Consider the following 14230-nt stretch of genomic DNA (forward strand, 5'->3'; position numbering starts at 1 on the left):
AGATGATTACTGGATAGGACGAACTCTCGTCTAGAAATGCATAGCACAGGGGACTCGGTAAATCCTTTAATACAGGGGATGCTTTTGGTACCTCTTTACTTGCATCCTCAAGTAACTCTTCAAGTTGGGCATTAATCTTTTCTTTAGGTAGCATATTGAGAGCAAGTAAATCCTCTCGCACATCCCAGTCCACTTCATCCACTGTAGAAACTGACTCAAACAAGCATCTCTCCAAAGAGTCTTTCGTCATCCTACCTACACCAACATGGGATACACAAGAATCAATGATATCAATGCTATTACAACTTCTTACCTCATTTGGTCCTCTGATGGTGTTGTAGATGTTGAACATGACTTCTTCTCCACCTACTCTCAATGCGAGTTCACCCTTGTGCACATCAATCAAAGCTTTTCCGATGGCCAAGAACGGTCTTCCAAAGATAAGCGGAGTTTACTGGTATTCTTCCATATCTAAAATGACAAAATCAACAGGAAATATGAATTTTTCTACCTTTACCAGCGCATCCTCTACTATCCCTCATGGATAGGTAAATTGTCCGCCAGCTGCAAAGTAATAGTGCTAGGCTTCACCTCACCAAGCTCCAAAGTCGTCCTGTAAATTAAAAAAAGGCATTAAATTAATACTGGCACATAAATCACATAAGGCCCTATTTATTCTAGAACCACCAGTAACACAAGGAATAGTAAAACCCCCTGGATCTTTGAGTTCCTGTGGTAGTTTTCTTTGGAGTATGGCACTACACTCTTCGCTTAGCTTCACGGTCTCAAACTCTTGAAGTTTCCTCTTCTTGGACATCACATCCTTGATGAACTTAGCATAGTTCGGCATTTGCTCCAATGCATCGGCAAATGGGATGTTAATGTGTATTTTCTTGAAAATTTCCAGGAACTTCGCAAACTGATCATCCAACCCTTTCTTCTTGAACCTCTGTGGATATGGAAAATTTACCTTTGGTAAAGGTTGCTGCTCAATCACTTTTTTAGGTTCCTCCACTATCTCTTCTCCAGCACTTGCACCCTTTCCATCATTTTCCTCAACACAAATCTCTGCATTCTCTTCGGTAGGCTCTGGGATTCTAATCTCGTTGCCACTTCTCAATGTCACACCTTTGCATTGCTCCCTATGATTCAACTCTGTATTGCTTGGGAGCTGTCCTTTATTATGATCTTTCAAAGCATTTGCTAGTTGCCCAATCTGTGTTTCCAAGGATTTCATCGTGGCACCCATATTTCCCATGTGTGTCTCCATGTTATCAAGACGAGACTCAGTTTTCACCATTCTCTTCCCAGACTCAGTCACAAATGTACCAACTAGATCTTCAAAATATGGCTTTCCTTCCCCTTTCTGTGTATTGAACCCCGGTGGAGGATTAACACGTTCTTGTTGTTCGCATAAGAGAAATTCTCGTGATTCCTCAAACCTGGATGATAAGTATTAGGGAGAGGATTACCTCGATAACCTCCAAAGCCACGATTGTTATTGATGTACTGAGCTTCGTCCACAACTGGCTCTTCCTCAGCAGTCACCAATGCTACAATAGACGTAGATTGGCCTAGCTTGTTCATCGCTGCAATCTGTGTGGTCAATGCTAAAACCTGTGCAGTAAGTATGTGATCGGGTCTACGACATACACTACAGAAGGTTTCCTTGATCCAGATCTCTCACTCGGCCACTGATAACTGTTAATGGTCATCTGTTCAAGAAATTCATAGGCCTCATTAGGTGTTTTAGAAAAAATAGTACCTCCGGCGGCTGCATCCACATTTCCTCTGGTTGGCCCATCCAAACCATTGTAAAATAACTCGATTTGTACTCAATCTGCATATCCATGATTCGGACACTTCCTGAGTAATTCTTTGTATCGCTCCCAAGCCTCATACAACACTTCGAGCTCTCTCTGCCTGAAATTGGTGATCTCTATTTTCAACTGAGCAGACTTGGCAGGAGGAAAATACTTTGACAAGAATTTTGTAACCAGATCTGCCCATGTAGTAATACTCCCCAAAGGTAGAGATTGGAGCCAACTCCTTGCGTGATCCCTAAGAGAAAACGAAAACTGGCACAAACGAATAATTTCATCAGAAACACCATTAATTTTTACCTTGTCCGTGATCTCTAGAAAAGTTCGTAGATTGAGATGGGGATCTGCAGTGGCTGCTCCTCCAAATTGGTTCTGCTGAACCATGTTCATGAGCGCGGGCTTTAGCTCGAAGTTGTTAGAAGCAATGGTTCCGCGAGCTATTCAGAGTAGTGAGCGTTGATGACTGGGCGGAAATGTTCCCGGATTGGCACCTCTCTTGGGAGCTCATTCTGATTATCTCTGTTCTTGCTTTCCTTAATCTCCTGGCAGTTCTTTCGATTTTCAGATCAAAAATCAGCAAGTCGGGATTTTGAAATCTTCGCATGCACTGCAAAACAAAAAGATTATATATTAACAAAGTAAATAAAATAAAATACAGTCTAAATTAAAATCAATACTACTTAGTAACGATATCAATATGCAATTAAATAGTTTACTCCCCGGCAACGGCGCCAAAAACTTGTAGGGTGTTTTCACTACCGCAAATGTACGGTGTCAAGTTTTAGTACTGGTTTAAGTACATATATTGATCCCACAAAGAGTAATTATTTAAAATTGTATATTAATTACCCTAATTGACATAGCTCAACTTTATTTAGACAAATCAAATATTTGGTTTATAATCAATTCAAATAAAATAACAAATCCTGTAACTCTAGCACGCAGTAGATATTCACTGAGTAAATAAATCTAGAGATATGATTTCGTCTGGTTTCCATATGCTAAATTAAAATTAACTAACATGTCATTTAATTGCATCGTGTTAACTAACCAAGAACTCGCAAGTTTCCTATTTCCTTTTTCAAGTGTTAAATAGAATTGTATTACCTATTACCAATTTTAATATGTCTATTCAAAATCAAGTAATACGTAAAAAATGAAACCCAGGTCCTCTAATGGATTCGTCAGAGTTATACGTCTTTTGCACGATATAAATATCTAATGATGTGATTTCTCCTGTCCTAATTTCAATCCCCTCTCTCGAGTGTTAGATCTTAATTATTTGATCAATCGAATTATGGCGCATTAATGACAAGAAATCACAAATAAACACGATAAATTAATTAGATGAAAAGTCAAAACGTCAATAACATAGGGTAAACCAAGACTACATCAATCTCTAGAAAATAGAAATAGTTCATTCTCGAATTTAAATCAATACAAAACCTGTTTGTAATCATTAAAAACGTAAAAGTAAGAAATCGAATTAAGAACGTGTTGGCGAGAGATGAAAGTGAATCTCCATGTCCGGATCCAGCGTCTTCTATCTCTGTTCTTCGCGCTCCGTCGTTTGCTCTCGCTTTTCCCTTTCACTCTCTGATGTCGTCTGTGAAGAATATTTTCCGAACTCCCTTTTCTACCCACGCTGAAACCTATTTAAATCTGAGAGATCGTGCAGCGCGCATATGCGTGACTTGAATGGCGCATATGCACGCACCTTTCTGTCTTCCTGTGCAGTTCACGATGTGCGCGCCCTTGCTCCGCGCATATGCATGGAGCCCTCTGTTTTGGGCATCTAGAAATCTTACTTGCACGAATATGTGCGGCTTGTGCAGCGCATATGCGCGGATTCTTCTGGATTGTTGCTTATGAAACTCGTCTAGCGCGCATGTGAGCACTTTTGAGCGGCGCATATGCACGACTCTTGCTTCCTTCACGGCTCATTTGTTTTCGGCTACGTCGTTTTGCGCCCTTTTCACAACCATGTAATGGTTCTACCTAGACTTCTGCAAATACACCAGAGATAACAAAAACGCATAATTCTGCCTATCTGAATTATAAGGATAATTTAAGCGCACAAAATGCACTTATCAGTAAGCTCTGAGTGTTGATTTTCTTTGAAGTTTGAAATGCGTGTAAGAAGAATTGAAATGAGGAGGGTTCAAGTACTTATGTATGTGGCTGTTCAAAATTTTGGACACGTGTCAGTCCTAGATAATTTGAATAAAAACGTGTGTTCGCGTGATGAAATCGTGTGTAGAATTTAAATGGACTTCATGGGTCCACGTTTCAAAACACTATTCATTGAATGACATCAATTAAATGCGTAAATATCAGTCACATTACTTAATTTGGAATATTTTTGAAATCATCATTTAACTTATTGGATAAGATCAGTTCGATCAGTGAATGAGTGATCAGTTGGAAACTGAGTCAGTTGAGTTGTAGATCAACTGACTATTGTCTTATCAGTTAACTACTAAGTTCACCATTCTCCCTAAATTAATGCATATTTTAATTTGGAAAAAAATAAAATGAATGTTAAAATAAATTATGCGTAAGATAAAAGAATCTTATTCTCAGAAGATAAATCATCTGGGATAATGATTATGTCTCTTCAAATGCCTCAATTCTCAGCTATAAATAGGAGTGAAAGAGTTAATCATAAGGTATTCGCAGATAAAGTAAATAGCTATGGACAAAGCATGGAGTTCCACACCGCCAGACCCTGCAGAGGAGTTCATGACATCCATTGTTGCTGTCAGGAAGACTGATATGAAAAACAGTATCTTTGAAAAGATACTGAAGCTCTAGATGAAAATCCAGGAGCTCCAAAACTCCTTTGAGGAAGGAGAGGTTGCTACCCTTAATATGGTGGCAAAACTGAAGAAGTATCTACGACGCCTTTGCGTCGCTGATAATGTGGACATCTTCACTGATGAAGGTGTCTAACTTCTGCTTCTCCTCAAGGAGCGGAGGTCTCTGAGAAATATATCGCTATCTCAAAGGACTTTCTAAGGACCTCTATTGGAGGACTAACCATGTGGTTGTCCTCCTGGAGGTCTGTAGTTAAAAAAGAAATAAACCATGTACGCTGATTTTTGTTAAATAAAATTTTATTATGTTTAAATGTTGTCTTACTCTTACTGCATTTTTATTTTCTGAAAACTGACTGGTGACAACAGACCAAACAACAACATACTAACATAAAGAGAATTAAATTAAGATAAGTCGATTGAGCCAAGAATATTGCGAAAGTGAGAAAATTTCATCTCGGGTAATGGCTTTGTGAAGATATCCGCTTCTTGTTGTTCAGTTGGTATGTATTCCAGTCTGATTGCTTTCTTTAGAGCATGATCTCTGATGAAGTGATGCTTGACATCGATATGCTTTGTTCTGGAGTGAAGAATTGGGTTGTATGTAATTGCAAATTGTGCTGGTATTATCACAAAAGATTGGTGATTCTTTTGCAATGACTCCATAATATTTCAGTTCTTACTGAATCCAGAGTAGTTGAGCACAGCAGCTTCCAGCAGCAAGATATTTTTCTTTAGTTGTGGAAGTTGTTATGGATGTTTGTTTCTTGATAAACCATGGAATCAGTCTGTCTCTTAGAAACTCACATGATCCACATGGAGGGGTACGTACATAGGGACATGACGGTTAAGAGCTAGGCTCGATGGATTGAAAGTTGGCTTGGGCTGTTGTTTGATCAATTATGCAGAAAATTCAGTAGGCCTTCTAAGCTATTTCGAGGGTCTTAAATGGGTGATTTTGTTGCATAAGGTATGGTTAGGTGTTAATAAGTTATTGTTCAAGTTTGGTTAAGTTTTGAGTCGATTCGAGTTAAAACTGTGGCGTACGGTTAAGTTTTAAAACTAATTGAGAAGTTAGTTGAGAGCTTAATTTTACATCTAAGAAATGTTTATGGGTGTATTTAAGGAGTCATGTTAAGTTTAAGGATGAAAAGTTTATGTTTAAAATTGGGGAAGAAAATATTAAGTTTTGAATTTATTCGGGTTAAAAATGCTTCATAGTTTCGTCATTAAGTTATTAAATCGAAAGGCTCGGGTTTATATCTAAGAAAAATATTAGGGGATAAATTTAAGCTTATACGATGATTTGGGATAGGATCGAGTCAATAAAAGTGAGAAAAAGTCAAAATCGAGAATTTTAGGGTCCAAGGGTAAAATGGTCATTTTACATCTGGGTAGTATAAAAAGGTTGGCAGTGTCCCGAAGAATCATAACACATGCGAAATGATATTTAAAACGCTTATGATGAAAATATGAGATTTTAGGATTTATAGTCAAGTTGAGAAATTTTTACTATTAAAATGTTATTTTACAAATTTGGAAAGGAAACAATATTTTATGATTAAAAAGGAAAGAAAAATATTTTGAAGGATGTGAATTGACTGTGACAAATATTATATGATTATTGAGAATATCGTGAGAGACAAGGCCTCAGAGAAAACCCGTTTAAGAGAAAAGACCCAAAGAGAGCTCGACGATCGTATTTCTATTTTACGACGGTGCCTAGTGCCCGTCCCCATGCACAATGGTGAGATAAGACTGATTAGTCGACCACATAATGATACGATTACATCTAGTCACTTTCAAGTATCAAACTTCATCCAAAATGATATATGATGATGGAAAGCTTTACGATTAAATGAATTATGATTACAAGCTTATTTTCAATAAAACTATGATTTTATGCACGTGCCTGTATATGTATTATTTGTTACATATAGTTAGAACATGCTGAGTCATTATACTTACTAGGTTTGGATGGTTGCAGGTGAGGATGATATTGAGGGAAGCGCTGACGCTTGAGTGGATCGAGTCAGACAGTACACTCCGGAGGGATATTTAGAATCCGAATTAGCTTGATAGTTAAAGTTTTTAAATAAAGATTTGAGAATGATTTATTTAGAAATTTTTATGTTTTATTTTAAAGTAAGTTTTGATCATATTAATGGTTCAGGTAGGATTTTTGTTACTTGACGATTTATGGATTTTTATGCACTTGAGATTTTAAATGTTAAATTTATTTTGATGTTGGTAATGTTGAGTTATTTTAGTATCAAAGTTTCGAATTTTTAAAAAAAATAAATAAAATTTAGTATAATTTTAAAGGTAAAAAGTATAGGACATTTCAAAAATACTACTCGTTAGAAATGATGTAGGATTGTTGCAATAAACTAAAGTATAGTTAACTAATAAATTTTCAATAAAAGATATGTGTGAAGCATACTATGTATGAAGAATACAGATATATAGGGATAGATCTAAGATAATGCTAAGGCTCACTCAATCCATTTATATCTATATCATACTTAGAAAATTCTCTATGGATTATTCCAAAAAAGATATCTACCAATATTCCATGGTGTGAGTCTATCCAAGTACATATGTCCCAAGACTGATGAGAAAATGGAAACCAAGAAACGCATGCATAAAATCATAGTTTTAAATTATAACGTATGGTATGATATCGACTCGACCTAATATAGCCTTCGCACTGAGTGTTGCAAGCAGATGCCAATCGTACCTCAATCCATTAAATTTGAAAACTATGAAGGATATTCTCAAGTACTTGAGAATAACTAAGAAGTTTTTCATAGTCTATGGTGGTGGAAAATTAAAATTGGAAGTCTATATTGATTCCAGCTTCAAATCAAATGTGGACTATACGAAATCAATCTTTGGATTTATATTCAAGCCCAATGATGGTTTTGTCTCTTGTACAATTTTCAAGAAAGACACCACAACGGATTTAACCTGAGGCCGAATACATAGATGTATCAGCTGCAGCGAAGAGGCTTTTTGGATGAAGAATTTTGTCCAAAATTATTGCTTCATTCCTAACGGAGTTGATCAAGTCCCGGTGCAATGCAACAACACTAGTATTGTTGCGCAAGAAAAGAAGCCAATGTTTCATCAATGATACAAACATATATCGAGGAAGTTACACATTATCCGGAAGAATATGGAAGATGAGACATATCGGTGGAGAGAGTCACTTCTGTGGACGACGTTGTTGATATACTTACGAAGCCCCAGCTAGAACCATTGTTTGAGACGCAACGTGAAGCAATGTGTTTTAAAATTTTGGTTTAATGTGGTGTAATATAGGTGGAATTCCAACTAGGGTGATTTCAAAAAAACTTCAAATTTTTTGTCATGTCATCTGATTTTACAACCTAGTCAGTAGTTTTCTAGCTTTACTTGGACACTTTGATAAAAAAAAAATCAGTTCAAATATTTAAAAATTAAAAGTTAGCGGACAAATACACGATTTTGACTAATTATAAGATTAAAAGAGAAAACAAGTAAAGATAATGACGAAAATGACTTTTTTCCCCTAGTAACGTGGTGAACGAGTAATGATGTTAATTTTAAAAAAAAAAACATATTTGGACTACATTCTATTTGTATTTTGGAAATTTATTGATGCTATGTCCGTATGAGTTATAATTATACTTTTAATTTTGATAATTTCACTTTTTCTCGATATGTTTCAAAATGTGGAAAAAAATCTAACAATTGTTGAAGCTATGCATACGTTCCAACACATTGAAATAAGAGTGAGTCTCATGTGAGACCGTCTCACGGATCATAATCTGTGAGACGGGTCAACCCTACCCATATTCACAATAAAAAGTAATACTCTTAGCATAAAAAGTAATATTTTTTCATGGGTGACCCAAATAAGAGATCTGTCTCACAAATACGACCCGTGAGACCGTCTCACACAAATTTTTGCCTTGAAAATAAATGTGACTAAGATGGTTTGAATATTTTTTATGTTTATGAATGAACAATGGGAATTTTGTAAAACAAAGTTCTATAAATGTGTTATATACGGCCCATCGTCATCAGAAGTTTGAATGAAAAAATTACGCTCTTTGAATCAATTTTAAAGGTAAATCATGAGGCATGTTCATGTTGATATGACCAAATAAGGTCGTCCGGTTCTACTTAATTATTTGAAAAAATTTGTGTGAGACGATCTCACGGGTCGTATTTTGTGAGACGGGTCTCTATTTGGATCATCCATAAAAAAGTATTACTTTTTACGCTAAGAGTATTATTTTTTATTGTGAATATCCGTAGGGTTGACCCGTCTCACAGATAAAGATTCGTGAGACCGTCTCACAAGAGACCTAATCTAATTATTTTGTCGATTCTTTTTAAATTTCTTTAATTAGTATTTTCGAAAATAATGTATATTTTGAATCGAATTCGAAGTTTAGAGATAGTGTATTTCCGTATTCGTTCTAAATTCATAGGTTTGGTATCTTGTCTAGAACTCATAGCTAAGTTTTTTTTCTTTTTAAAAGCTCAATTACTAAACCTCGGAGACAGTTCCGGACTTCAAAGCCTCAAAATATGCTGATAATTAAAATATAAGTGATGCTACGTGTACATCCACATTTGCACAACACAAAAAATTTCATTACAAAAATTCAATTTGTCAAAATCTCACTATATATTGAGTACAAAATCTCGCGATATAATAATAAAATCTCAAGATATAATAGTTATAATCATCGCTTAAACGATATATTGGTTGTATATTTAACATTATTTTTAAAATATTAAGCATATATCATTTTATTTTATTCCACATTACATTTCCGTAGAGAATATTTATGCTCAATTTTGACATAAATGGGCTTTTGAAATTGGGCCTAAACAATGTTTCTGGATGCACTGCTTAGGAAAGATCCAGTCTTTGTAATTTCTCTCAATGGCTTGTCAGTGAATCTGATTAGATTGTAAGCAAACCCGCCCGATATAGTGCCCAACAATGGGCCCAAAATATAGATCCAAAGGCCCTTGAATTCTCGCATTATAAGTGCAGGCCCAATACTTCTTGCAGGGTTCATTGATGCCCCGGAAACCGGCCTGCGTCCCAAATATACACACTATTTATCCTTAAATAGGAATAATATATTTTGTAAAAAATAAAATAAAATTGGAATAATATAATTTTATATTTCAGTTGCCACCCAATTTTTAGTATATTTTTCGTCTCTCTTTTTTCTCGATTAAAATATAATGAAACAATAATGTATTTTCGAAAAAAAGACCCGAAAATCGTGTTTGAGGATGCAGCAATTTTTTTGTTGGAGGAAATTTAACAAGAATGTAAATCTTAGTGTTTGTTCTTATTTTTAGAGATTAGAAATATTTCCGGAGAATAAAAGCATGCAATTTTTCCCAAAGTACATTACTTTTGTATTATTTGTCAAATTATATGAATTAGATTTAAAAATTGGAAGGAGTATGGAATTACCCGGCAACAAGAACATCAACTACTATTGTCATTCCAATAGCGATTCCTGCTAGTTCTCCGATCTGCAAAGTCAAATCTAAATTTAAGTCAAATCTAATTTTTTAAGAGTTACTGAAGGTGCAAACGATTCGAGTAAGCTACATTTCAAATTTAATTTTAGTTTTCAGATAAATCGGAAAGAAACATGTTGTAGACAACTTTTTAATCAGGTCGGTTTGACATAAAATTAACCCGAAAAATGCAAAACAAGATCACATCCGGCCGAGTTCAATCGTCTCAGTTTATATTTTCATTAATTTATTATTTTATGTTTAAAGACAGTTTCTAAGATTAATGAAATAGAATGCTAAAAATTATGCATACAATAACTCAAAATATGTTTTTATTTTTCGAGTAACAAAATTTTAAGAATACATTTACTCATATGGGCATAGACAATTAGGTTGCGTTTGGTTTAAATGGATTTCAAATTCATAATTTTTATTTAATCTTATATGGGTAGATGAACTAAATTAAGGTTAATTTTAAATTCATTCTATGAATCTAGACATGTCCATTCTTATGGTAAATTTCAAATTCATCTAAGATAGAATTTCATTTCAAAAACAAAAAAAAACAAAAAAAAAAATCTAAGATAGAATTTTTTATTAATCTTTCATAAGCAAAAGGGATTGGATTGTCCGGATTAAGGAAAAACATGAGCATCAGATTATCAGTTGTGCCAGATTAGCGAAAGTTCTAAAGTATTTTAATGCAATAAATAGGTTTTTTCTTTTCAAATTCAGTATTTTTTTTTTTTGTATTTTGTGTTTCGTCAGGACATATCTGATATCATGTCGATACGTCGACGAAAATTGGTCGATATGGGGAAAAACCAATTTATCAAATTTTCACAAATTAGAAGACGAAAAAACCTACCGATCTGTTATCAGTCGCAACACCAGAAATAACAAACATCAAGAGGAAGGAGGTGATGAACTCGAGCACCAAAGATTGTAAATCGGAACCGACGGGTACTGTTCCGAAGAAGGCTTCTTTCCTCACATCCAACACAAGGTACAAAGTCCCACTTGCAAGAATTGATCCTGTTAATTGTGCTAGTATGTATACAGGCACCTGCATTTGATAAATTACAATCATAAGTTAGAGACAATATCGATTGATAAAGTCGAGACAAGGATCAGTTGAACTCTTTCTGTTTGAGACGAAGTCTCCCGTGAACAATGTTCACGAGAGTACGATAAATGTTTCTCAAAATACAATGATTTGTCTCCTATGTGTAACATATCAGTACTATAGACTATAAGAAAATTCGAACTATATATGTTTTAAAAACCATATTTTCCATGCACCTAAAATTGATTTCGAAAAATGAAATCAATGAACTATTAATTCGTGATGCAAATTTCCGGATAAATATGTAAGTTTTTATTTGAGTTTTCAATAACGTACGTACTTGTATTTTTATATCCAAGCAATTTTTCAAAAACGACAGGGAATTAGAGACATGCCTGTTTGTAGGGGAAGTGTCGAAAAATGGCGAAGGTAATGGTGACCGCCGGATTAAAATGGGCGCCGGAGATATGGCCGACGGAATAAACCATTATCATTACTGTCAAACCCCAAGCGATACAAATGCCTGGAAATGTCACCGAACCGTAGATTTTGTTTACCGCAACTGATCCACAACCTATAAAGATCAAAAAGTAGGTTCCAATCGCCTCGGCTATCACCTGATTACATATCACATAAATGAATAGCATGACTAGATACGGATTTACTCATGGGCTGTACTGGGCTGTAGCCCAGCCCACTTTTTTTTTAGCGACGGTTTTTCAGCCGTCGCTAATATTTGCGACGGTTTAGTAAAACCGTCGCCGATGAATCGGCGACGGTTTTAATTCAAACAGTCGCTATTAGCGACTGTTTTTTGAAAAACCGTTGCTAATAGCGACGATTGTTTCAAAAACGTCGTACATCAATGTCTAAGTCCAATCAAGTCCCGTCCATTTACAAGGATGAGACCAAATTCATCCCATATCCTCTGATCCACCCCACCTCAATTCTACAAATTTTCTCTCCCTAGTCCCAAGCCCTTTAGCGACAAAATAGAATTGTGGACTCCCGAAGAAATCGAATTGCTCATCGGCAAGGCAACAATCCAGGTAAGAATCGGCTATACATTTTTTATTTTGTTTTTTATAGCTTCTTTGTGCGTGATTTGTGGTTTCTTGATTGTTTGTTGTTGAGTTGCTGATTGACTATTACTTGTTTATTTGTTTAATAATTATTTTATTCTTGTTTAGGATTATAACTTGAACTATTTCAAAATGGAACATTAATCTTGTTTTGACATTACCTGTGTCTACTGCCACTACTGAGCGGGCTTTTTCAGCAATGAAGCATGTGAAGACGGCACTTCGCAATAAAATGGAGGATGACTTTCTTGCCGATTGTTTGGCACTCTATATTGAACAAGATCTACCTAAACATATTGATGTAAATTCTATTATTGATGAATTTTATGTTTTAAAATCTCGTAGAGCACAACTTCGTTGAACGATATAATGTAATTTTTTTTAATAATATATAACTTATCATATTGAGTTCAAGCCCCCCCAACTTCTATTCTTGGATCCGTCCCTGAGCATGACTTTATTTTTTTCACAACAAAAAAATAAAAATAAAAAATCATATGCATCATGTTTATGTCAAAAACCCGACTCAGGTACAAGAGGAGAGTGCGATTCACATAGCATTATGGATCGGCTTTACCTTTTTAACAAATGTAGATACGTGAGAGTCTCATAAAAGACCTAATTTTTTTTTAGGATATAACTTTTTGGTCCATTAATTTGTGACATTTCGGGTTTTGATCCATTAAGTATTCAAAGTTTAGTTTTAGTGCATTATTTTTAAATTCGAGCTATTTTGTTCTGATTATTGACATGGAGACTCGTCAACAATTTCCGATATCACGTCAACAAAATGATATCATGTAAAATCAAAATTATTAAATGTAACAAAAAAATAATCAAACTTTAAAAATTAGTTGACCGAACCAAAAATGTGATTAGTCAATAAACAAAATGATTATAATTTAAAAAGACCAAAATAAGTTTATATACCACCATAACTTTTAAACATAATAAAAAAGTTATACTACTTAAACTAATTATGTTAATTAATCATAAAAATGGTTTTTAATTAAAAGATACATATATATATGTATTTTTCTAGCTTGATTTTGTTCCACTTGGTTTTTCAAAGTTTGTTTCTGTTATATTAATTTTGAAATTTTTCGCTTTAGTCCTTTTTCGCTGGAGTTCTTACATGATACCGAAAAATACGAGATAACTTCGAAAAATCTTTATATATTATCTAAAATTGCTTATTTGTAAGTGTCATGTGAACATACATATACATATATATATACACAGTTTTGATATGCTAGCTGCACACCTACCGTGCACACCTTTGTGAATACCGATGAGGTGTCACTCACCCATTGGATGCACAATTTTTCTATATTTCATCACATCTAATACGTGAGTGACACCTTAGCGATGCTCACATAGGTGTACACGGTAGGTGTGAAGGATATCAAAACTATATATATATATATATATGTATATATATATATATATATATGTATATATAGAACTGTGACAGGTACTCAAATACCTTTTGAATCATTACGACGACATCCGATGAGGTGCAAAAGGAACGGCCATCATTATTTGCACTCTTCTTGAATTGATCATCCGAAGGGACGATTCCTTCTTCAATTCTTCTCAGATCTCTCGAAGACATTCCGTATTTTTTTTTAATCCTTAGCAAGGAAAAACAAATAATTGTTTCAAAAAAAAATTTGGTTTTTGAAGAGCAAAAGGGTCGAGATAATATTTAAATACTTTTTTGGTGGATGCAGGTAACTAATAAAGAGGATGAAATATTGACGGTCAAGCTAATTTGAAGATGGTTTAATGGACCTAATTAATCAACGATTTCTTGTTCATTTAATTTTTCAATTATCCAATAATTTGGATAAGTTTAGAGTTCTTAATGTGGAAAGTTGGACATCAGCATTGTAACCACTA

At 34.6% G+C, this 14230-nt stretch overlaps 1 protein-coding gene across 1 annotated transcript; it reads right to left on the bottom strand.

Moving 5' to 3' along the window:
- Positions 1-9304: 9304 nt before the first annotated feature.
- Positions 9305-14023, bottom strand: LOC140836150 (probable aquaporin NIP-type). The gene is made up of 5 exons (XM_073201561.1): positions 13815-14023; positions 11642-11863; positions 11049-11246; positions 10131-10192; positions 9305-9739 (listed from the first exon to the last, which is right to left on the bottom strand). The coding sequence occupies exons 1-5, from the start codon at positions 13941-13943 to the stop codon at positions 9523-9525; spliced, it is 828 nt and encodes a 275-aa protein (XP_073057662.1). The 5' UTR covers positions 13944-14023; the 3' UTR covers positions 9305-9522.
- Between the last annotated feature and the right edge of the window lie 207 nt (positions 14024-14230).

Source organism: Primulina eburnea, chromosome 7 (genome assembly GCF_022965805.1).
Source record: "Primulina eburnea isolate SZY01 chromosome 7, ASM2296580v1, whole genome shotgun sequence".
Classification (NCBI taxonomy): Eukaryota; Viridiplantae; Streptophyta; class Magnoliopsida; order Lamiales; family Gesneriaceae; genus Primulina; species Primulina eburnea.